The sequence below is a fragment of the Vidua macroura genome, chromosome 5, assembly GCF_024509145.1.
Source record: "Vidua macroura isolate BioBank_ID:100142 chromosome 5, ASM2450914v1, whole genome shotgun sequence".
NCBI lineage: Eukaryota > Metazoa > Chordata > Aves > Passeriformes > Viduidae > Vidua > Vidua macroura.
In genome coordinates, this window is record NC_071575.1 from 28878586 (window position 1) to 28901141 (window position 22556).

A 22556-nucleotide genomic window follows, 5' to 3' on the forward strand; every position below is an offset into this window, starting at 1 on the left:
TTTTATTTATGTGGCTGTTTCAGGCATGGTTGCATCTATGCATCTTTTTCACAAGGATCATCTTGTTTCTGCTGTGGTGCATCAAGAAGTGAATTGTTTATCCTCCAAAATAAGGAGATGTGGGAGTGCTAATATTTGGAAATAGTGTATGTTATAGGAATATGTATAGGAAAGACATGTCTAGTTTTCATTCTGTTTTGAATTTGTGCTTACTTTGAATTGAAAATTCCCAGAGCCCCAGAGATTGCATATATGAAATGCATTTAGCACTGTTACAGGTGAAATACAATATTATTGTTTTGATAGCTTGTAATGAATGAATCTCTTGGTTAAAAAAAAACCCCAAAACTAGTAAAAGCTTAAAATATTAATGTAAGTATTAATGAATAGAGAAAGTTCTTATTTTTCTAGTTATAATACTCTTCTTTTAGAGAAAAGGATGCTCTCAAGATATATATGATGTGATATGATACCTACTGTACAAGTGTAATTTGAAGTAGGGATATATTTGCCAAAGTTACTGCTTCCTCTTCTACCAGGAATTCCATATGAATCTGGAGGCCTGCCTATACAGCCTTTATTAAGGCATGCAACTGCATGTTGTGGAAATTAGCTTGAATCATGCTTGCTCTGATATATGATTAATGTAAGTATGTAATAGATGTTTATTGTTTAATGTATGCAGAGTAGTATTTCTAGGGTAGTTTGGTTGCATTTATGTTCTTGCTTCTTTCACCCATAGAAAGTGGTAGATTGAAAAGCTGAAGCCATCAGGAACATCAGATGAATGTTAAAACAACTGCAGTTGCCAAGCTCGTTCCAGTTGGAAGCCTTAGAGAAATTAGGCTGTACACATTATCAAAATAGCTGTATCATTGTGTGAAACTTCTTTTCAGACAAAGATTTCCATCCTCAGAGGCCAACCTAGCTCTGTTTCAATACAAAATCAGCTTATAATGTCTCTGGTAAGCAATTAGTAGTTTTAGCAGTGGAAAGGAATTCTAGATCATAAGGTGAAAGGATCACAAGGAAAGCAAATATATACTGATGCATTTAACATTCTCAGGTGTGTCTAACTGAAAATGTATTGGGTTGTTTTAATGCTTATAGTAGAGATATCTCTTAAGAAAATGTCTTGTCTGAAGAGCAAGGGAAAATAGTGGTGCATATGTTCATGAAGAGGCAAGTGGAAGAATGTTTTTGTGGGCTAGCTTATTCTTAGGAAAAATGTCCTGAAGAGCTACTCAGTTATGCAGCAGGTTTTTAGCTTGGTCTGCTGAATTCCATGAGTGCTACAAAGTGACCACATTGTCTCAACTTCACCCAATTTGTTAAATCTCAGAAAGAAATTTTGTTGAAACTCTTGATTCTGAATGTTTTGTTAAAGAAACTTGTTTAGGCAAAGAAACTTGTATAGGTCAATCTTGTATAGGTAAACTTGTACAAGAAACTTCTATAGGTAAATCTTTATGCCACTATTGTGTGTGTTTGCTAATGTGCTGTACGAGGAATTTCCATATTATTTAGTGGAATTTCCCAGTAACAGTAAACTTGTAAAGCTGGTATTTTGCCTGTTATATCTAATCTAAAAACAAGCCAGGGGAAAACCAAAAGGAACTTTAGGTGAATTCTAAATAGGACTGTATTTCAGGATGAGTAACTGACTAGATGAAAAAATCCATTATTTCTGAAATTGGAAATTTCGGCTTTTAAAAGGTTTTTGCAGTAAAATGAAATACTTTAATACAGTAGTGCAGTGGTTTGACCTTGGATGGATGCCAGATGCCCACCAAAGCTGCTCAGTCACTCCCCTTCACAACTGGAAAGGAGAGAGAAAATGTAGCAAATCTTGTGGGTCAGTATAAAAGGATGGGGGAATCGCCAATTATCATCATGGGCAAAACACACTCAGTTTGCGGAAATTATTGCATTTATGACCAATCATAATCTGAGTAGGATGATGAGAAGTAAAAGCAAACTTCAAAAAAACCTTTCCCCCTCCCCTCCCTCATTCCCAGGCTTAACTTTATGCCTGATTCATTACCTCCTCCCTGCTCAGTGGCTCAGGGAGACAGGAATGGGGGTTGTGGTCAGTTTGTCACATGGTGTTTCTGCTGCTCCACTGTGGGGTCTTCCTGATGGGAGACAGCTTTCCACAAACTTGTCCAGTGTGAATCCTTCCCACAGCAGTTGTTCACACACAGCTCCAGCATGGGTCATTTTGATGGGGTTGCAATCCTTCAGGAACAGACTGCTTCAGTATGGGTCCTCAGGGCGTCACAAGTCCTGCCAGCAAACCTGCTCCAGTGTGGGCTCCTGTCTCCCCAGGTCCTGCCAGAAGCCTGCTCCAGCACAGGGTTCCCATGGGGTCACAGCCTCCTACAGGCATCCACCTGCTCCAGCACAGGGTTCTCCATGGGCTGAAGATAGGTATCTGCTCCACAACACTGGTCAGGCAGGGTTCTTCAGTTGCATATGGCCTGAAGTGTGGGCTGTGGGCCAGTGCAGATGATCCCACTGAACTGTTAATAGTATCAAAATCTTCTATTGGACTTACTAATTTAGATTTAACTTTTATGTGCATCAGTTTTTTGATGCATTCTTTTTTCTTGGGCAAATTTAAAGGTCACAGAAAAAAATTTTCATAGAAAAATTCCAGTGATGCTTTTAAAATTTACCTCAGCAATTAGGTAGCTATGGAGTTGTGTATGTTTAATGTAGGTACTAGCAGTTCAAATGTGCTTTGAAGGTGTCACTGCCATAGTTGAACTGACCAAATTATCTATTTTTTTGCCTACTGGCCAGAGATTATGTGTAAAACCATAAGTCTTTACCACCAAAGAAAGCATGAAACAGTTGTGTAAAGTAAGTAAGAAAATAATACAAATTTTAACAGGAGAGAGTCTTGTAAAATCAGCTATGAAACTGAGGGTTGAGCTAAGGAATGTCCCTAATTACTTGATACTGTGTCTCCAGTGATTCAAGTAAATGCTTATTTGAAGTTTTTATGTGGGACAAAATTGCACATTACCTTACTTACATTACTAACATGATAGAGGACTGATGTTAAACAAGGTTTCTAGTTATTTTTGAAGTTTATCAGTGGGCTATGGGAAAAGGATGGCAGTTAGCAAGGCTCAGCTCTTTGAACAGCACTCATGGGTTTTGAGGGCCCTTGTTTGTAACGTGGATTTGGGTCATGGAGACATCCTCATTTCAAAAAAGAAATCTGCAACTCTGGTGCTAAATCCTCTGTAAATGGGAGTACATGGACAAGGGAACTAAGTCATTTGCCTTCTGAATGTAGAAAGGTTTCTGCTTCTGATTAATGAATAAGTTGCCACAGGCAACTTTCTATTAAAATGGAGAGTTTCCCTTTCAACTGTAGTCCCTCAAGTGAATATAGTTTGAATTTGACTGAAACAAGACTGTAGTGCAAATACCCTTTGAAGTAAAATGATTGCCTAATTTGAAAAGTGACTGTATAATTTTCCCAATGAGGTAACACATCTGTCTGGACTGTAGCTTTAGAGTAAAAAATAAACAGGGATATTTTAACATACATGCTGACTTGGACCCCCCCCCCCCCCCCGTATTTTCTAGGATGTCTACATGAGGTCAGAAAGCATTTAATAAAATTTACTCGACTGGCTTCATTTGTTTCTAGGCATGTCCTCTAGAGTCTGAGTGTGGTCAAGGATGTGTGGAGCTGAAGTTTGTTGAACTAATGCTCTAATCCAGCCCTTACACCAGTTCATGTTGTGAACCTGCTATGTCAGGGTACTTGTAACACTAAAGCTTTTAGGGGAGGGAATACTGGCAGCTGCACAGGGAATGAGCAGGTGGAAAGAAAGAGGGAGAGAGTTGCAGCACTGCTGGGACAGGAAAAATGAGAAATGAGACATTTTAAAGTGGGAGCAAGGTTCTAATTTTAAATGCAAGGTGCAGTGCCTTGACAAAACAGCCCAGCACCAACAAGTCTGTTACTAGAAATAAGCAGTATGCAAAATTGTCCTGGACAGTAGAAGTGTGAATTGAAACACATAATTTTTTTCTATCGTGGACTTTGCTTTAAAATGAGTAAACTAGTTGCTGAAGTAATGTAGGAGTGTAAATTACATGCCTTTCTCACCTGTTTGTTTAAGAAGGGGAAGCAGCTTTGAATCTTCTTTGCCTTTGGAAAAACTTTGACGATTTGTAACTATTGTTTCAACAGTTTTCAAGTAAAAGTTGGAATTCATAGCATTGCCCAGCTAAGAGTAGAACAGAACACCATTTTAGTCTGATAGAACAGAACAACACAGCCTTGCAGAAATAGGTAGAGGATGTAACTTAGGCAAACAGAAGTCATGCAAAAGGCAAGCAGGATGCCAGCTCAGCTCTGCAAGGCCAACAAAGCCGAAGTTATGGAAAACAATGATATTGTGCTTACTCAAAAGTGGGGGTCGAGGAACAGCCACCTCAAAAGGACACTGGACATTGAGGACCACTGAAAAAGACCACCAAAGAACCCTGTAAGAACTCTCAATAAGGGGTGACTGTGTCAAATAAAGTAATACATATACATCAAGTAAGGGGGGATAGCTAATGAATATGTCTTCAGTGTATATGATGAAAAACTGTTTACTCAGGGTGCTTGATTAGAGGAAGGATCCTCCAAGAGACCTCTGCAATAAAGAGTGCCTGCTTTGTAATACTTAAAACTTTTAAGTTTTAAATATTCTGTTTAAGTATTCGGTTTCTATCTGGCTGATTTCAGTATCACAGCCCTAAAGTGATAAATTAGGGTAGCAGGCAACTCATCAGTTGGACACTGAGATAAAGACAATCTGTTTAGCAGACAAGCTTTGTTGAATGAATGTAGAGCTGTATAATGACAGGTAGTGTCCCATAGCAGGACCTCAGTAATGGCTAAGTGTCTGGGAACTTTGAAACCCCGGGGGTGACATATGTCTGGATTATATTTATCTCTTTTTTGTGTTTACAGATTCCTACCTTTTCTGGCTTAAGCAGTTGTTTTCAGCACTCAATAATTCTATTCCTTATTTGCTTTTGTCTTGTTTAGCAGCTATTGTTCTCACTTGTTTTAGCTTATGGACTGGTTGTTGAGCTTACTAACTACAGACTGCTTGGCCTTCAATAGTTCAGTTTTATCTTTCCTTTGGGAGTAGGGAGAAGGGACTGTGAAAGTGTAACCCACAGGCTGGCGTATCTTGGAAATCACTGAACTTAGAGTACTTGGATTGTTTAGTTTAATCAACTGTTAAAGGAACTTTATCTCCTTTGAGAAGTTCTAAAGTTTTCTTCAGTCCTTTCTCTATGCAAGAAACTCAAATGTGGTTTCAGAACTCATGTGTTAAATGTTGTCTAAGTATTACCTCAAAACAGAGACATAGAATTCTTTCCTTGGATAAACATAGGTGGTGTTCAGATAGTTTATCTGTATGCTAGTCCAGAGATGCTAGCAGCTCTTTCTTCAAATATTGCACTCCAAGTTGTTAAATAGAATGTTTATTTTCTGCTTCATAGCAAAGGCAGAGCCCAGTCTTGTGAAATAGTGTTCAGAAGTTTCTGGAATGGAACATGTGGGAGGACCTGTGGTCTTCCCACATCTAGCAGTGAACTTTAAACAAAAAATGAAAAAAAATAGTCTTATGTTTGTCATAACTTCTATCTGTACCATAAGAATGACTTGCAAGTATTGCTTTTATCAGTAAATAAGTAAATAAGTATTTGATATATAGACTATTGGCACTGGTACGATTAGTAAAATTGTGTGCATCTTGGTGGATTGTGCAGGGAGACAGTACTCTGTTGTCTTTTGCTTTTCAGAAATGGCCTTGTAGCTGGACTAGCTACAAGTTAGAAGCAAAGCCATGATTTGTGGTAGCTCATGTGTCTTCTAGATTATTATCACAGCCACTGACACTCAACAGGGCCAAAGTTTTCCCCTCAAAATAATGATTTTATAAGCTGTTTTGGCAAAATGAAGATGACTTTGTTTATGGGCATCCCAAATGGATTCAGCTGACAGTCCCCTTTGCTGCATTCCACCCTTTGTGCAAGAGCTGATTGTAGTCTGGATTCTTTAAGAAGCTAAATGCTAATCTTGCATCTTTTAAAAGTCGATTAAGCAACAGTATTATTGTATTGTGTTCCAATCTGATTGTTTGTATGTGTGGGCTTTTTTTTCCCCTTTTCCTTGCTCCCAGTTCCATTGAGATGAGGTCAGATTTAAAATGGTTTCTTTGGCTGCCTTTTTGACTGATCTAAATTTTTGAGAATATGGTGTAGGTGTTGTAAGCTGCAGGATGTCTGGCTTTAAACTTTTGCCAGAATCACTGCTCCTCTGGCTTAAAGTTGTGGCTGGTTGTTTTTGCTTTTCATTTGTCATTATGCCAGACAAGTAGGTAAGGAACCACAATGCCATGGTGGAACCCTTGTGATTATTCCTTAAAAATAAAGGAGTAGAAGTAAGGTCCTGGTTCATTCCCAAGCTGCTATTGGATGCCAAGTGTAGTATTTCCAGAACTTCTTTATAATCCTTTGAGGCAGTATGGTGCAAGAAGTTGGGAAGAGATTGAGTGAGTGAAGAACAGAGGGTATATAAATGGCACTTGGGAAGACCAGTTTTGCTAGAAGATGAATTTTCTTAAGCTTCATTCTTAATGCTGAGAGTGTCATGCTGGGAAAGCTCCTTTGAAGGAGTTCTTTAGTTCTGAGAAAATGGAGAAAACCATAGGAATGCTAGATTTCTTCTGTGGATATGGATGTTCATTCACATCAGCCAACAGGCTCTGGCTCATGGTTCAGTTACCTACTGCAGATTACAGCAACAGAAGGAGATACACCATGGGAACATAAGCAGTATCACTGCTGGCTCTGTAACCTGCTGTTTTCTGAAAGCTGTAGGGCAGCTGTTAGAAATCCCTGTTGTTCTTATTTGATCAATTAGTTCATCTCTTCAACCCAGAAGGAATATGTTTTATTAGTTACAGTCAGTAATTTTCGTATTAATACAGTGTCAGAGGAGATGATAACACTACTTCTTAATTAATGCTGGTTCTTGCAGGCTGCGTTGCCATGTGTGAATCTCACAATGCATATATTGCTCCAGCTTGGTACTCTTAAAGCTATGTAGGAACTGGAAAAAGCTGGGCACCTTGCTTTTTGAACCCTTACAACGGTGCTGTGGCATACTGGGCACATGTAAGAGAAGAATATAAAGTGAGCTGGCTTTTTATTCGTGACCATCTGCACCCAAAAGTGCAAGCCCTGTAAGCTGCAGTATACTTGGAGGATATTCTCCTCTCTTAATGACTGGTTTTAGAATATCAGAGGAATTCTTGCAATTGAAGTGGATGCCTAGTAGTGGATAAGCGTACTAATATAGTTACTGGAAAGCAGTGTTTAAGGTGTAATTTTTTTTACATCAAAAAAAAATTTTAAGGTGTTTTTAAGGTGTAATTCATCTGACCAAATGTAAACAGCTGCTTTAACAAGGAGACCACTCATGACCTAACTATTACCTATGTCTGCAATGACTATGAAGGGAACTTCATGTAACATTTAGATGAATCCCACTGAAACTTGGCAACACTGCAAAGAAACTTTGTCCATTTTTCAGGTGTAAAATTCTATTCCGTGGAGTCAGCATAATAAATCAGTATTTGTTTTGTGCTGCCATTAAGAGTTGCTTTTTCATAGATGCAAAAATCCTGCCTGCAGACAAGCTTTATTGTTGGACAGCTTTTAAATATAACATGTAGTCAGAATAGACTGGATTTGGGAGTCTTGGGTTATATTACTTAAATGCATTAAATGGCTTGGAGCTTTATTTTTTTATTCCATTAATAATGTCTTGCAGAGCACTCAGACTTATCTGATGTAAACTGCAGGAAATAGGTATCTTTATTTTTTTCTCCAATTAGAGTGGGAATTTTCATCAAATATTTATTGTACTTTTCATTGTCTCTGTCCCTGTCAACAGAAAGCTTTAAAAAAATAAATCTAGAAAATTTTAAAATACTTCCAGGTCAAAGTATTTGTTATAGAACAGATTTAATTGCAGCACAGATTCAAAATGTACCTTTAAAAATACTCAAAATTTATTGATAAATACATAAATTCCTCTTTTTTGCTGTTGGGTATCTAACTGTTGGCCAGTGTACTTGGATGGTAAATGTGCTATTATCATATTGTCATTGAAGAATGTATTGAAGAGACATTAATTAGTAAAAAATCTCTTCTTAGTAACAATCGGCCCTTTTTTTCTCTCCACCTTCTCACCAAACAAAATAACTTAAATAAAGGCAGAGCCTATTATTTTAAATCAACATATTATTTCTATGTATTTTTAAACATCCATTCCCTGCACAAATACTTAACAGATAAAGTTGATGGAATGTTCCATTATATTTTGCATCACTGTAATCTGTATTTTGAGATAGTTTGAAGGAAACGTAATAGAGATTTGATGACTTCTGAACTCTGTTCTTGAGGAGAATCTCAAAATAAATATCCATGTAGCAGAATATGGACAGATGCCGTGAACACTGCAGTTAACAAGTTGATGGCTCTGAATATTGACACTTTAGCATTTTAAAGCAAGTTTTAAAGACTGCAGTTTGTTAGAGTGCAAAGATCGGTGTGCCTCAGTTGTGTTCTCCAACAGGAATTCAAAATCACAATATTAAAAATACATGGCATAGAATAGGCAGATAAGTTGAAATTCAGCTGTCTGAACTAAAATATCTTCTTCCATGGCTGAATTTTTGGGATGCCTGTAATATTTTAAAAAGGGCTGGTAAATGTACTGCACAGTCCACAGGAGCCCTGTTTCCTTCTGGAATAGCAGCTGGAAGCCAGGCAGGATATTACCTCCAAATTATGTATGTCTGTTTAGGCACCTCAATTGCTCCCCTGAGGCTAGTGGCTGCAAAAATGAGGGCCAAGAGGGTAGTTTGCCAAGTCTCTTAGGTAGTTTCCAGTTACGGAGTGGTGAACTTACTGAGAATGGAAGCAGACTTGTGAACAACAGGTTGCAAGGATGCATCTGAGCACTTGAAGAAGAGAGGGAGTAACATGAGCTAGTCAAAGGCCTTGAGTTGCATTATCACTCCTGTTTGAATGACATTTATACTGAAATACTCTGACTAAAGCCTGTTAACCTACTGTTGCTCCCACTACTGCTTCTAATTTGGTTCCTTTAATATGATCCAGATTCTTAAAAGTTATTTTTTGAGGTTTTTTTTACCTTTACATCTGCTCAGTGTTGATGGGATTATTCTTCTGTTTAGCTGGGGCTAAACAGAAGTGGGCGAAACACTCAAGAGTGTCCCATGTTGGAGTGTAGTTTTCATCCTTTCAACAAAGAATTAAAAAGAACAAACCCTTTCAGTGCCTTAGAAGGGCTTGGTTCTTTGGGTTGTGACTGGCTCTAACTGTCCAAGTTATACTCTGCTAACCTGCTACTTTTATGGCTATGATTTCTGGGAATAGATGCATTGTATTGCCACTGCTGAACTAACAGCTGGTGGTAGATGAGAACTCAAAAAGATGAAGACCAGAGCATGAAATGTTGTGCTCCAAAGAAATGATTATTACCTGTGTTGTGCTGTAAGGCAGGGTCTATCTTCATACCAGAGATATTGACAACAATTTTTTTTAATCCCAGTCATATATATAAAATTAATGTTGATTTTAAAATTTTTAAAAAATTAATAGCATGTTAATATGCTGCTATTTATGGAGAAAGGTACTAATTTCCTTGTTCCAGAAACACACGGATACAATGGACTTGAGCACTGTTGGCAAGATCCAAGACTTATCTCTGCAAAATGGTATTTCACTAGAGTGTATAAATCTAAACAGCATTAAGCCCACTTTCAAAATGAAATATTTGGCTGATCAGAGAAAATGATGCAAGAATATCACAGAATCTTAAACATCCTTGCATGTTGTATGTCTGAATTAATTATCTATCATTTGGAAATACTTGACAATTTCAGGACTGGAAAGAATGTATTTTAATTTTGATGAAAGAAATGCTCATCACAGTCAGCAGTGACAATTGGCTTGTTGGCAGCTTCTGCATCATCGTTTAAGCACGTTCATTGCAAGACAGTGAGACTTTTTGTTCATCATCTTGTACTTAAACATTGTCTATCCCAAATTAACAATGTTTCCTTTTGTTAGCACTATGACACTTCTTATAATTGTGTTGTTGAAGAAAATGCATTGGACAGCTTTGGATGTGAATGTAAACTCTGCCATCAGAATTTCTTAAGGTATTCAGAAATGGCTGGAGAGTCAATCCTTGCAAAATTTACAATTCTTGAAGTCCAATGCATGCTATCTAAAATGTTTGAAGATTGGGCATGTATAACAAAAACAATGAGCCATTTCACAGAGCAGCTGAAATATTTTAATTCAGCTCTGCAGTGCTTTCCAAGAAAGTCAATGTACTGCAGCATAAAAACTGGCCTGTAACACTCTTCCAGAGGGGGGATTACAGCTAATAGTCTTTGTCTGGTTTTCATTTATTTGCATTTTAAAGGATTTAAATTAACAATTAATTAATTATAATTTTAATAAACTTTTTGCTAGATTGGTGGTGGGTTGGAATGTTTATATCTTGGCAGTAGATATATGGCACATCCCTTGAGATGTGCCTGCTTATTGGTTTAACCTATCTCCCCTCTACTAGCAGCAGCAGGCTGTCACAACTAGATGGGAGCAGCTTTTTCTGGAACAAACTGGTTTGAAGAAGGTGCCAATTTTGCAGCACCAGTAGTGGCTTAATGAGAAGCAAGAGGAAAGCAGTAATTATTTTAAAAATTGATTCAGACATTATTTCATAAGGTACTGCCTCTCAAATTAAGTTTTCTAAGTGTTTGTTCTTAACTGAGAAACATGACCTGTGCAAATATAACCTGCTTACCCTCAAACCCCATGCATTTTAATGAAAAGGCTTGCAAGTACTAATGGTATCTATAGAAAGAGCAAGAGGAAAAAAGAATCTGTAGCTCACAGTTGAAACACCCTAATTTTCTGTCTAGTTTTGTTAAAAATCTTCTAGCTGGTGCTGCCTTCAATCTCTGACATACCTTTTATTAGTTTTAATTAGCATGGCCATGTTTTAAACATTTTAACTGGATGTGTTACTTGCTGGTAATATTTTTTTGTTCTGAAATCTGTATGGTTAGAATTTCAAACAAAACATCTGTAAAACTGGGAAAGATTGCTGTATGAAACCCTAATTATTTATTCTGTAATGACTATGCCATTGCAGGTAAAATTGCCAGTTGCTTCTGAGCACTCTATTTAATAAAGAGAGCTCTCTTTTAAAAAAACTAGTGGGTTTTTTGACTGATTTAATCTGAAGAAAGGGAATTATTGAGTCCTCCTTTTTTTAGTAAAGCATTTTGCAGCTACTAACAAAAATACCCTCTTGGATCTACAAATGATTATCCAGTGGCTTTATTAAATTGGCTCTGAAACATGTTTGCAACAGTGAAGACGCAGATGAGTCAAAATTGGGGCAAACCAGAGCAGTATCCTCCTATTGTCTCAGGATGCTTCAATGGTCTTGAAGGTACTCCCAGGAAATTGAGTTTAGAGTTGGAAATAAGACTGTATAACCTATAAATCCATTCTGCTGAATGGCATGAGATGCCCTTGTGGATTCAGCATGTAACTTGTGAAGAAGACTAAGAATGGGCCATGATTTTTCCTACCTAAAATGCAGCTTAACATTCCTTGAAAGAGGTGCACATGTTATGAGCCTGTAGCCAGTGGGGGCAAACACTCTTCTCTCCTGGCACAGCCCCCTTGGCTCAATATTGCAGTCCCTAATCCAGCTCAGTGCATGGTAGCATAAATCTTTCTGTTGTCATGGGATAGAAATGAACGCGCAAAGGAGCCAGCTTTGCTACTTTTGTTAGCATTGTATCCTGGCCTGGTTCAAGCAAAATCTGAATGTGAGATTCCACAACTACTTGGATTTTTTTAAGAATGCTGCTCAGAAGGAGCAGACTGAGAAGACTGCTCAGTCTTCTCTTTTACTCCTCCTACTTAAGAGCCACATGTGCTTGATCCAGCTTCCTTTACAGCTGAAAAAAACAATGCTCCTGATGCTAAGATCCAGCTTTTGAGATGTGCCTCTGCCCAAATTAAGGTTCAAACAAGATCGTATGCTGAAGTCAATAATGCAGACTTTATTTAACATGGAACGTCAGGGAGAAAGGTAGAAAGAAATAGAAAGAGAGAGATCAGATAGTTACCACCTGTAGATCCAGTAGTGTCCTTTTCATTCTTCCTCACCCTGGGCTTCTCAGTAGTGGTATTCCCCTGGTCTTTTCACTATTCATACATTTTAGCAAAGAAACAAATTACTGCACATTGGCTACACGGCGCTACTATTCTGTTGGTTAATTGATTCCCTTGCTTCTAATGCTAATTAGGCCTTGTACTCAGGCTTCCTGTTTGAGTTGGTGGTCGATCTCCCCCTGCCGGAATTACATTTTACCAAGTCTAAGCTGATTTCAGCACAGTTGCTGAGCTGGCTTTCCTGTGGCCCATAAATTCTGCAGTTGTGTCCATTATCAGTGACACATTCTTCTCCCCCAGCTTTGTTAACCTCCCCCCAGATCTAACACCCAGACAACAGCGCCCCTTTTATCTTATCTCGTTCCTGCTCTGGTGGCTTATCTTACAGTCCAAGTTCGAGGTATCCAGGGAGGCATTTTCAGGTGGCTTCAGTGGTCGCAGATTTCAGCTGACCCAGAACTTGGGGTGATCTCTGTTTGACCAGTGACATGCATGCAAGCAGATGCTTTTTTACACACATTTCCACAGTGGGAATTTTTGTCTGCATGCATTACCCAGAATGGGCTATCCTGTCACTCCATTCTGTGCTTATCTCATGGCAAAGTCAGCCTGTGGCTGTAACAGTTTTTGAGACAGGCAACTGTGTTCTTTAACTCCTTACACCTGGAACAAAGGAGCAGCTAAAAATGTGGGATCTGCTCACTCACTATCCTCACAATTAACATGATGATGATTATGAAACTCCTCCCAATTTAAGTCATATGTTTTCACCTTCTTGTGTTTGCTCCATTAAAGAGAATCTTATAGAATTACTTTGATGAATAGAAACCCTGATACTTGAGATCTTTTGCTTAAATTCACCCTCCTGAGGTTGACTAAATGTGGGTTAAAACTGATTTGTGTAGCAGTCATCAATCTAGGATTATCACAAAAGCAAGTTTACCCTTCACACAGTGGCAGAAGAAACCCCTGACATAAGGCGAGACAGCATAAGGAATTCTAGAAAAGAAAATTCACAAAGATTCTGAGAGTGGTAGGCAATTTTTCCTTTTTTTCCCTTTTCCCATCTCACACTAGAAATTCTAAGTGATTTCTTGAACAGGTAGTTGGCAATATTCTGTTGGTGAAAAGGCGCATGAAATATTTGGTTTGTCTTGGTATGTTTCCTAATTTCTTGCCTCCCCTTCCTTGTCTTCCATATTTTCAACTCAAGGTGACTTACAAACCCTGGTTAATGCTGCTGATCGGGTTCAGTGGCCCCAGATTTAATCTTCAGTGGTGGTGTTGTCTTCTTCCCATCCTTGTGCTGCTTCTCATGTTGCTTTACTGTACTCAGTAGTGCATTTGGTCAGTGAAGCAGAGCAAGGGATGAAAGTAAAGCTTAGGAGAGCAGGAAAAGTACATCCATGTCTGAATTGGTTTGCCAGTCCCATTTTATGTCTATACCCATCTCCCAAACACATTCAGAGACCGACTCAGACACCTGTGTTACCTTGATGAAAGGAACAGAACATAATGAAGCCTTACTTGTCCATGTAAGGGAATAATGTGTTTTAAAGAAGTAGATTAAGTAGACATACAGGATGCTTTGTGTAGCTGGAACCAGTGGATAAACAGATAATGAGGAATACAGTGAGTTTTGTGGTAGTTGTGTAACAAGAGGCAACAGTGCATGCCTTAAGAGAAATTCAGGGAAAGGTCACCTGTAACACTGGGGACTCTCAGGGAGTAAATCACCAGAGACCCCTTCAGAGTGTTATGAATGAGGTCCCTATATGTCCAATTCAATAAACCACAAGATTAAAATTCAGCAGCAATTTTAATTGAGGTATAAAATAATAATACAATCAAATATAATCAAGTAGTTACAAAAAGAAATTTGGCATTGGTTCAGATAAAGCATAAGCAAAACCGACCGGGGTACAGGGAGGGCTTCCCACCCTGCCTCCTGTACGAAGGCAAAAGGATCCAAACACAACCTATATACTGTGTGCTAATACATATTCATCAATAGTTCCATAAATCTCCTATTTTTGATTCTTAAAATCTACATCACACTACTGCACAGCACATGCTCCCATTGTTGCTATGGGGTCTTCTTGGAGGAAGGCTGAAGGTCTTCCTCACATGTCCTCTGGATAACCTGGCAGGTGACATGTGTGCATTGAACTTTGGTGTTATATAAGTAAGCATGATGTTCCAATTAAACCTTATTTATTTCATAGATAAGACCACTATTTTAGACTCCCTGTCTGAAATGGTCCCAACTTTATTAATATTCAAGGTCGATCCTGCTCTGGGAGTTGTCTTAACTTCAGTTGTTGGCAATTTTGGTTTGGGAGTCAGTTCGTGACTTCGTCCATTCCCAAGGTCAAATCCAACTCCTGCATCCTGTTTCCCACATGTATTCTTGAAGAAACCCATCTGCTTCATAACACTAATCAAACATACTTTTCCAATTATTTTCCCAAATTATTGATATAATTACAATTTTGTTAGCATGAATCACATCCATTTATAACAAGAGGACCCTGTAGGAACATAAAAGGACTGCTCTTACTAAGAGGTGAATGCATGCAAATTAGTTCTAGAAAAAATGATGTGTATATATTAGCCAGGAAGTACACTGCAATCAATATTTATGATCATGATGGAGCAAATATCTTTTTTGTAAAGTTTTGCAACACATCAGAGTAGAGAAAAGAGCCTCTCTGTGTCCAGTGTGCTGCAATACAGAATGCCTGCTTTTCAATACTTCAAATTGTGTTAGAAAGTTTCCTCCCTTCCTGATTTTCGTTTCAACTCAGAGCACTGTGCTTTGTCAGGGTCAAGAATGAGCAGTGAGGGAACAGGGAGAGGGTGGTTTGTAATTGGTGCTGTTGAAAAATGTAAAAAATAGTCTTTTTTGGAAAGTGCGTCGCTTGAGTATTAGGAGATGTGTTCACTCTTGAGTGTTGTAAATTTATTTGCTTAATTACAGGAGAAATTCAGTACTTGAAATTCTGCTAGCTACTTGACTTACCAGAACTGAATTTCTAAATTATCCTTGCAGATGATGATATAAAAATGTTACAAAAGTTGTAGCTAAAAAATGGAATTTGTATGTCAAAGGAAGCTGCACAAATGTGTATTGAAATGCAGACTGGTAAAATGGCACTTAGAGTAAAATCAGCTTAACATCATAGCTGTTCAGATGCAAGTGAAATGCCTTGATAACAAGTGACAAAAGTGCATGCTGATTTTCCAGAATGAAGAAATGCTTTAGTAAAACGGGTGGACTTTTATTACAGCAGTGCTTTATACTGAATTGCCAGTTAAATCTTGAGCATCTGTTGGAAGAATCTTATGAAAAAGTTACCTAAATCTTGTATGAAGCAATTAGAGTAAGGAATTAAATTCTTCTGCAGAAAGGGAAATATTTAATAGTTTCTGTACTTTTACATTTTATTGTAAAAAAGAAACAGGAACAGCTTTAAGTCCACACTGGTTTAGTTAAATATGCAAGTAGTGAGTTATATACTGGTGTTGAATTCATTGGGTTAAACAGGGTAAACAGATCTTTTTTAAGGCCCTAAATTTATGTTTCCTCTCAAATGGGAGCTGAAGGTCTAGAATCTATGTCAGTGTAGACTTGCATGACTGTTCTACTGTAGGCTTTTTGCATGTGACTTCCATGTCCTAAGTGATTATTTCAGCCTAACTTGCTTTCAATTGCTTCCTTTTTTAGTTGTAATGACTACAGTAATTTTCTTCAAGCAAGATGTCAGTGCCTAGCATTTTAGAGATTTTTCTTGGATGTTAAAAACAAGCCTCAGTGCTAATAGGACATTCTTATTTTATGCAGCTAGAAAAGGTGTCTGCTTAAAAATGTTTATATAGATCTTTTTCATTTCAGCCTAGTCTACACACAGCTCAACTCCAAGTTTTGAACTTTGTCCTTCCCATTCTGTTGAAAAGACTAATTGTTTAACCCTTTGTGTTACTGGTTCTCAGCTTTCTTCAACCTGGAGCCTAATTATGTTTCTGTCTTAGAATTGTACCCCATTGCCTCTTGCAGAGGAGAGGAGGGAGGGAGCCCTGCTTATTTATTCCTAAGTTTTTATTGCTTTCCCTTGCTTAATATGAAGGTAGTCATGATATTAATAGAGGTCAATTCTTCTTCTCTACAAGTCACCTCATTAAATTTGAGTGTTCATGTGACATGGATCAAGGTCAGTCACGTCACACTGCTGGCATGTATGTGTGTGTGCATGTAATACCACTCAGTGTTTCTTATTAATATTCCACACTAATAAGTGTTTACTTTAATCTATTCTGTAGCAATAAATTGTCAATGGGAATATGTTCCCTTTATAGTAAAATAATTATTTCTTTATAAGATTAAGGCAAATTCCATATGGCATTGAAACAAGAAAGTGTTTGACCTTGGGTGATAGAATATGTCATCAGGGAAGAGCAAGTAAAAGTTACTTCAGTGATAAATGAGATTTTGATTTTTCTTGCTCACACCTTATTGACAGGAAAGTAGTATAACATCCTTTCAAAAATATTTATCCTTGCAAGTTGTCTTTGAAGTTGTTTAATATATCTTAGTTTGTGCAAGCATAATCAGATTTTCTTTTTTTCCCCCCAGTTGGTGTTATCCGCTGTCCAATTTGTGGTCAGGAATGTGCAGAGAGACACATCATAGATAATTTTTTTGTGAAGGATACTACAGAGGTTCCCAGTAGCACAGTAGAGAAATCAAATCAGGTAAGTGCATTAACATGTAATCAAGTTAACACCTTTTGGATGTGTGTGCATATCTTTGGCTTCTTGCTGTGTGGCCTTTTTGCTCTTCATAAGCAGTATTTCAAGTACTTAAATACCACATGGGTAGCTAGTCTAGAAAATCAGTTAAAATGTATGAAAATGCATGTGAAGAAGGTGATTATGTTACCCTATACTACTTTTAATTCTTGATATAAACTTGCATCTTAATAGCAAAAGATGAAAGTAAGGCATAGGCATTAGAATGGGAATTTCTGTACATTGGACAGGGTACTTGAAGCACTCTTTGAAGCAAAGACTTGAATAACACTACACCAGGAGATCTAAATGGACTTTATCACATTACTGACAAAACATAGCATTAAATAGCTGGAGTCCTGTTGCCAAGGAAGAAGCTCAAAATGATAATTGGGGAGGATGGTATATTGTAGGGGTTTCTTGTCTGTTTTCCTTATGTAGACTCTCTCTTCTTTCTTTTGCAGTCAAGTAATAGCCGTCTTATAAAAGTTGCTTATCTGGAAGAACAGTAATATTGGGAGTTTATTTCTCATGATGGTTTTTTTCAGGAGGCAAGTACTAGCTAGTGTGGAAGCAATACCAAACAAACAGTCACATCTGTGTGGGATCACAATTGAACAATCTCTTAGCAAAATATTGCATGACTTCATTTTTAGCTGGTAAGGGAGTATCTCATGCATCTCTTTACTCATGGACCTTTATTAAACTTCAGGAACTTATTGTAAATAATTCAACCTCTTTGTATGTTGCTGCATTCTTCATAAGAATAGTGCAGATATCCCATCAATATCCACATCTCTTCAAAGCATACAAGAGTATACTGTGACTCTTCCTGAGTCTATTACCCACCTCCATAAACCACTGGCTTTCAGAGATATTTTGGTCACAGGTACAGCTTTTATAAGCTGTTTAAGCATAACAAAACACATAGTGGTTTATTATGCTTAAACACAAAGCACCATACAAAGAAACTTATTGTTATAAATTCTCCTTATTAATCACCTCATAACGGCAGTCAGTCACAATTGCTTTCCTAATATCAGGATCTTGTGTCAGATCTAAGCTGATGCCCTGTTTTGTTACTACATTCCCAGCATCTCACATAAAACCCAGCCATTCTTCATTCCTAGTATAATATATTAAACTCTCAGGTCAGTAACCGGTAAAGATACAGAAAATTATTCTTACAATTAAAAATATTATTACACACATTCTGTTTTGGACACAGAAGCTATGAGAATTAGAACGTAGACTAAAATGCACTATAGGCTCAGTATGCTGCACCAACACCCATGTTATCACTAAGGTCTTCGCTCTTGCATCAGTCTCACATCTCTCATTTTTATTTTCATGGCTTTGCATACACCATGTTCTTCTGTTAAAGTCCCTAAATTTCCCTCGCTTGTCTACCCTTCAGTCTCATTCAAATCTAGCACTTGCTTCAGCAACATCTCTTAGGTCTGAAGCCCCTTTCTGCTCATTCTTATAATTATTTTTTATCTTCAAACTTCTCTTTAGAAGCCGATAATTTTGTCAAGTCTTTCAATAAATAACAATGTGAAAAAAACCCCCCAATTATATAGCATCTGCTCTTTCAAAGTATTTATGTCCTTCCTAGTTGCCCGCAACCTACAAAAATACTTTCAGGAAGATCTCAACTCCATTTCCTATGTGTTTCTTTTCTTTTGCAAAGTTTCCTATGCTAATAGCCAGCACAAAACCTTTAATGCTACCCAAGAAAGCTCTTGTGGAACATGTAGTAGGGAGTTTGAGTTCTGTACTTCATGCTCATTTCTTGTGCTCCTGAAGTTTTCAGCAGTAATTGCTAGAAAGCACAGCTATGCCAGTAGTGCACTGAAATGCCCAAATCAGGCTCAGGTAAGATAAACATGATTATAGATAGATGGACAGCACTTTCATGGGTTCCAGTTTTCTCTTCTCACAATGCCAGGCTCCATGATATGCCATTCACTCCTGCAGTTTTAATTCAGTATTCTAAAAATTGCTTTAGCATTAGTACCATTTTGAATCTGAAACAATCAAACATTTCATTTGCAAGAAGGCTTTTGCAGTCTCTTTTGGATTGAAATAAAACAGTCCTTCCTGCCAACATACATATAAGGCTAATCACAGATACAGACCAGTGGTTCTAAGCCACAACAATATTTGCACAAAACCCATGCATTGCTTCCAGTTCTAATTTCTTAATCTTTCAAATAAACCTGCAAAACTATTGAAGACAAATCAACTATCTCAGTAGAAAAAAATCCCAAATATCCGCAGTTTTGGAGAGAATTTGGATGATCCCTGATGCAGTATTTCCTGCAAGTGTCAGTATCTTTTCTACTTTAATTTCTCTGATCTGTTGCCTACACTATTGGCAAATTTTCTTTCTTTTCTCTTTGCTCCTTCAAAGGCAGAACAAGACAGGCTGATTAGAAGGCTGTATCATCCTTAAACCTCATAATATTCCCCCCGGACAGTACACTAATCAGTTTAACTATTATTGATTTAACTTTGCTGTTCCACAACAGAGACATTTACAGAACAGTGTAGCTTTTTTCTTACGTTAAGGTACAAAGGAATGCACAAAATCTTCATTATCATACCAAAATAAATCTATTCAAATGAAGAAAACTGCACATCATTCATTTCCAAGAGGTAAAGTACACACTCAGCAGGCATCTAACAAAACATTTAGCTCCATTTTTTTAGAAAAAAAAGTCAGCAAAAAAGCATATGAATGTCCTCTGCTGGTCTGCCTTCAACTGTACAGAAAGTGTGCTGAGTTCAGCCAAGGACCTTAGCTGAAGAATAGACTTGCTTTCAAAGTGCAAACCTGCTGGTTTGTGTCAGGGAGAGAGAGAAACAAATACGGAATTGAAGAGTAAGAGCGAAGTCTAGAAGGGATCTGAAGGAAACACAAATGCTTTCAAGAACCTCCCTGACATCTGCTCACACCACTCAGTGAATGGAATTCTCCACTTAACTTTCACAGGAAGCAAAAAAATATTGTGAGGGGGAAGAGGGGGTGATCAGAGACTTTAAAAAAAAATGGTTACTACTCCCAAGGGGAAAAAAAAAATTCCATTTCTATCACCACTCCCCAAAGCAGTATCGTCGAGGACTTGTTATATAACTAAGCAGAGGCTATAGGACAGCCCCCCCCTCAAAAAAAAAAAAAAAACAACAAACATTTAGGACTGCTTCTGCATAACATTATTTGCTATCTTGCTTCTCTTCCTAATTTTAAAGTCACTATAAAAGTTATGATCAAATTTTCAGCAGGGACCACTCATTTTGTCAATCTTACTGGTACAGTATTGAGAGACTGTGTAAATCTCACAACCATCAGCAAAACTCAGCTATTATCCTGCAATTCCCAGGGGACAAACAAAAAACAAACATTTCCCCTTGCCAAATCCAAAAGAAGCCAAGTTCAAACAGTCCTACATTGCAAGAATACAGCTTGTACTTCCAGCAACTCACAATTCAGTTTCTGGTAAGGTCTACCATTTCTCAGAAATCCAGTTTCAAAATTCCTTAAAATCTGAACAGTTTAATGGCTTGCAAGACACAAGTTCTCTTGCTCAGAGATGAAGACACCACTTATGCCCTCAATAGCCAGCGAGTTGGTATCATGAACCTGACTGGCTTCTGTCATCTGTTCCTAAGAGACGTGGCCGTTCCCACATGCAAACACAAATTCCAGCTAAGCCTTGAAAGGAGCAGAACGCACAATAAAGGACCTCTAAGACACTGCCCCTGAAGCAAACAGCTCAAGAGCCAATGATACAGTCCCCCCTAAAATGGGAAAGTGAAAAGGATGAATATTCAAAATAAAAGGAGACCACCATCCAAATATTAGGGCATGAGTTGGAATGCAAGCCACACTGATACAGCAACCGTACTGTTGATGGGATGGTGGGGTAAGAAGGATATGTTGATCAGATTTCATGCATTTTGAGCTGTCAGTACATGGTTCACATTTGGAATTAGGTATAGTCTCTGACTTCAGTGATTTTGTATGTGCCAGGAGATAGCTGTGTAAGTATTTAGCATCAGTGAGGTTTGGATCCAGTGGGGGAAGGCATTGCATCTAATTTACATTGTGGGGTTTGGAGTTCACTGAATATTCATCTGGACTACCTTGCTCTCTTCTTTGAAACCTTTGCTTGATTATTTAATCTCTTTAATACTCAAAGTGTGTTTAATTGGAAGAGTGGTTACTTATTACAGGAGCTGAGAAGACAGGTCTATTACCTCAAGTCTTGCAAGTAAATGTGCTTTTTCTGCCATAAAAGCTTGTGTATTTTCTTAAAATAGTACTTACCTGCAACATGCTGAGTAATTTCTGCTTTCATTAAATTTGACTGAAGGCTGAATGAACATGTCCTGGGGTTATAAATACTAGAACTCGTAACTGAATTAAATGTAATTACAACGAAAACTCAATTAAAAATAAATGTCTGTCTGACCAGAATAAAGGCTTATAGGTTAACTAGGGAGAGTTTTCTTTGAAATCACTGAAACATTGCTTGTGTCAATCACAAAAATGAGTTTTAAGTTTTGTAAGTGCATAACAAATATTTGCAGTAATTATACTTCCACGTGCTTTAGTTGTATAGCTTACTCTAATAACTAGGAATTCTAGCAAAATCCAACCTATATCTGAAAATGCATATTTCAAATCAGAAGTGGATGGGAGCAAATCTGATGCTACCTGGAAGGCACTGCTGTTTTGACAGCTTGAGTTATGATGTCTATGAAAAGCTTTAGAAATCTGTCTCATGTCCACTTGGTGGATTTGAAGAGTATAAAGGTGGGATATATATTTTTGATGCTACAAAGGAGGAGTTTTGATTCTTTTGGCAGCACCTGATTATTGGTTATTGAATCACAATTTTCATCTCAGTCCACATACAGCAGGTCAAAGCAGCTTAAAAAACCCAACTAAAGCATATGGAAAAAAGAAAATAGATTAAGCTTTTGGAATCTAGGGAGAATTAATAACTTCAAACATTCTTAGAACTTAGCTAAATGTCCTGGCCTGTTCATCTGCATGATTTTGCCAAAGGTGATCTGGAAAGGCTGTTGTGGGGAGGTTGGTTGGTTGGTTTTACTTTTAATTTGATTCCTGCCTCTTTTTTGGTCTTTGTTTTATTTCTTTGATTTAGAGAATGCCTGAAAGATTTATTTTTTGTTCTTTTTCTCTGCTTATTTTGTTTTTAGGGCTCTTTTTTTTTTTTACACTAGAAAACCAAACATCCAGTATGTTACTCTCCAGTCTGACTTTTAAAAACATGTCTGGGTGTTTGGAGGCACAGCACAATCACACCTCTCTAGCCACAAGACTGATGTGAAAACTTTCTTGTGCTGCCTATTCAGTTCATTCTCCAGTCAGCATTGCTGATGTAACTGAGCCTTGGGCTGTGATG

The 22556-nt window shown here is 37.7% G+C and overlaps 1 protein-coding gene across 3 annotated transcripts in view; it reads left to right on the forward strand.

The window, feature by feature from the left end:
- The window catches only part of TRIM24 (tripartite motif containing 24), a 55420-nt gene that overhangs the window by 4974 nt on the left and 27890 nt on the right, over positions 1-22556 (forward strand). For all 3 annotated transcript variants that reach the window (XR_008437253.1, XM_053978260.1, XM_053978261.1), the window contains exon 2: positions 16964-17082. Coding sequence is in view for 2 of the 3 variants with exons in the window: in XM_053978260.1 (XP_053834235.1) it covers positions 16964-17082 (119 nt within the window). In the remaining variant the exon portion in view is untranslated. The remainder of the gene's footprint in view (positions 1-16963; positions 17083-22556) is intronic.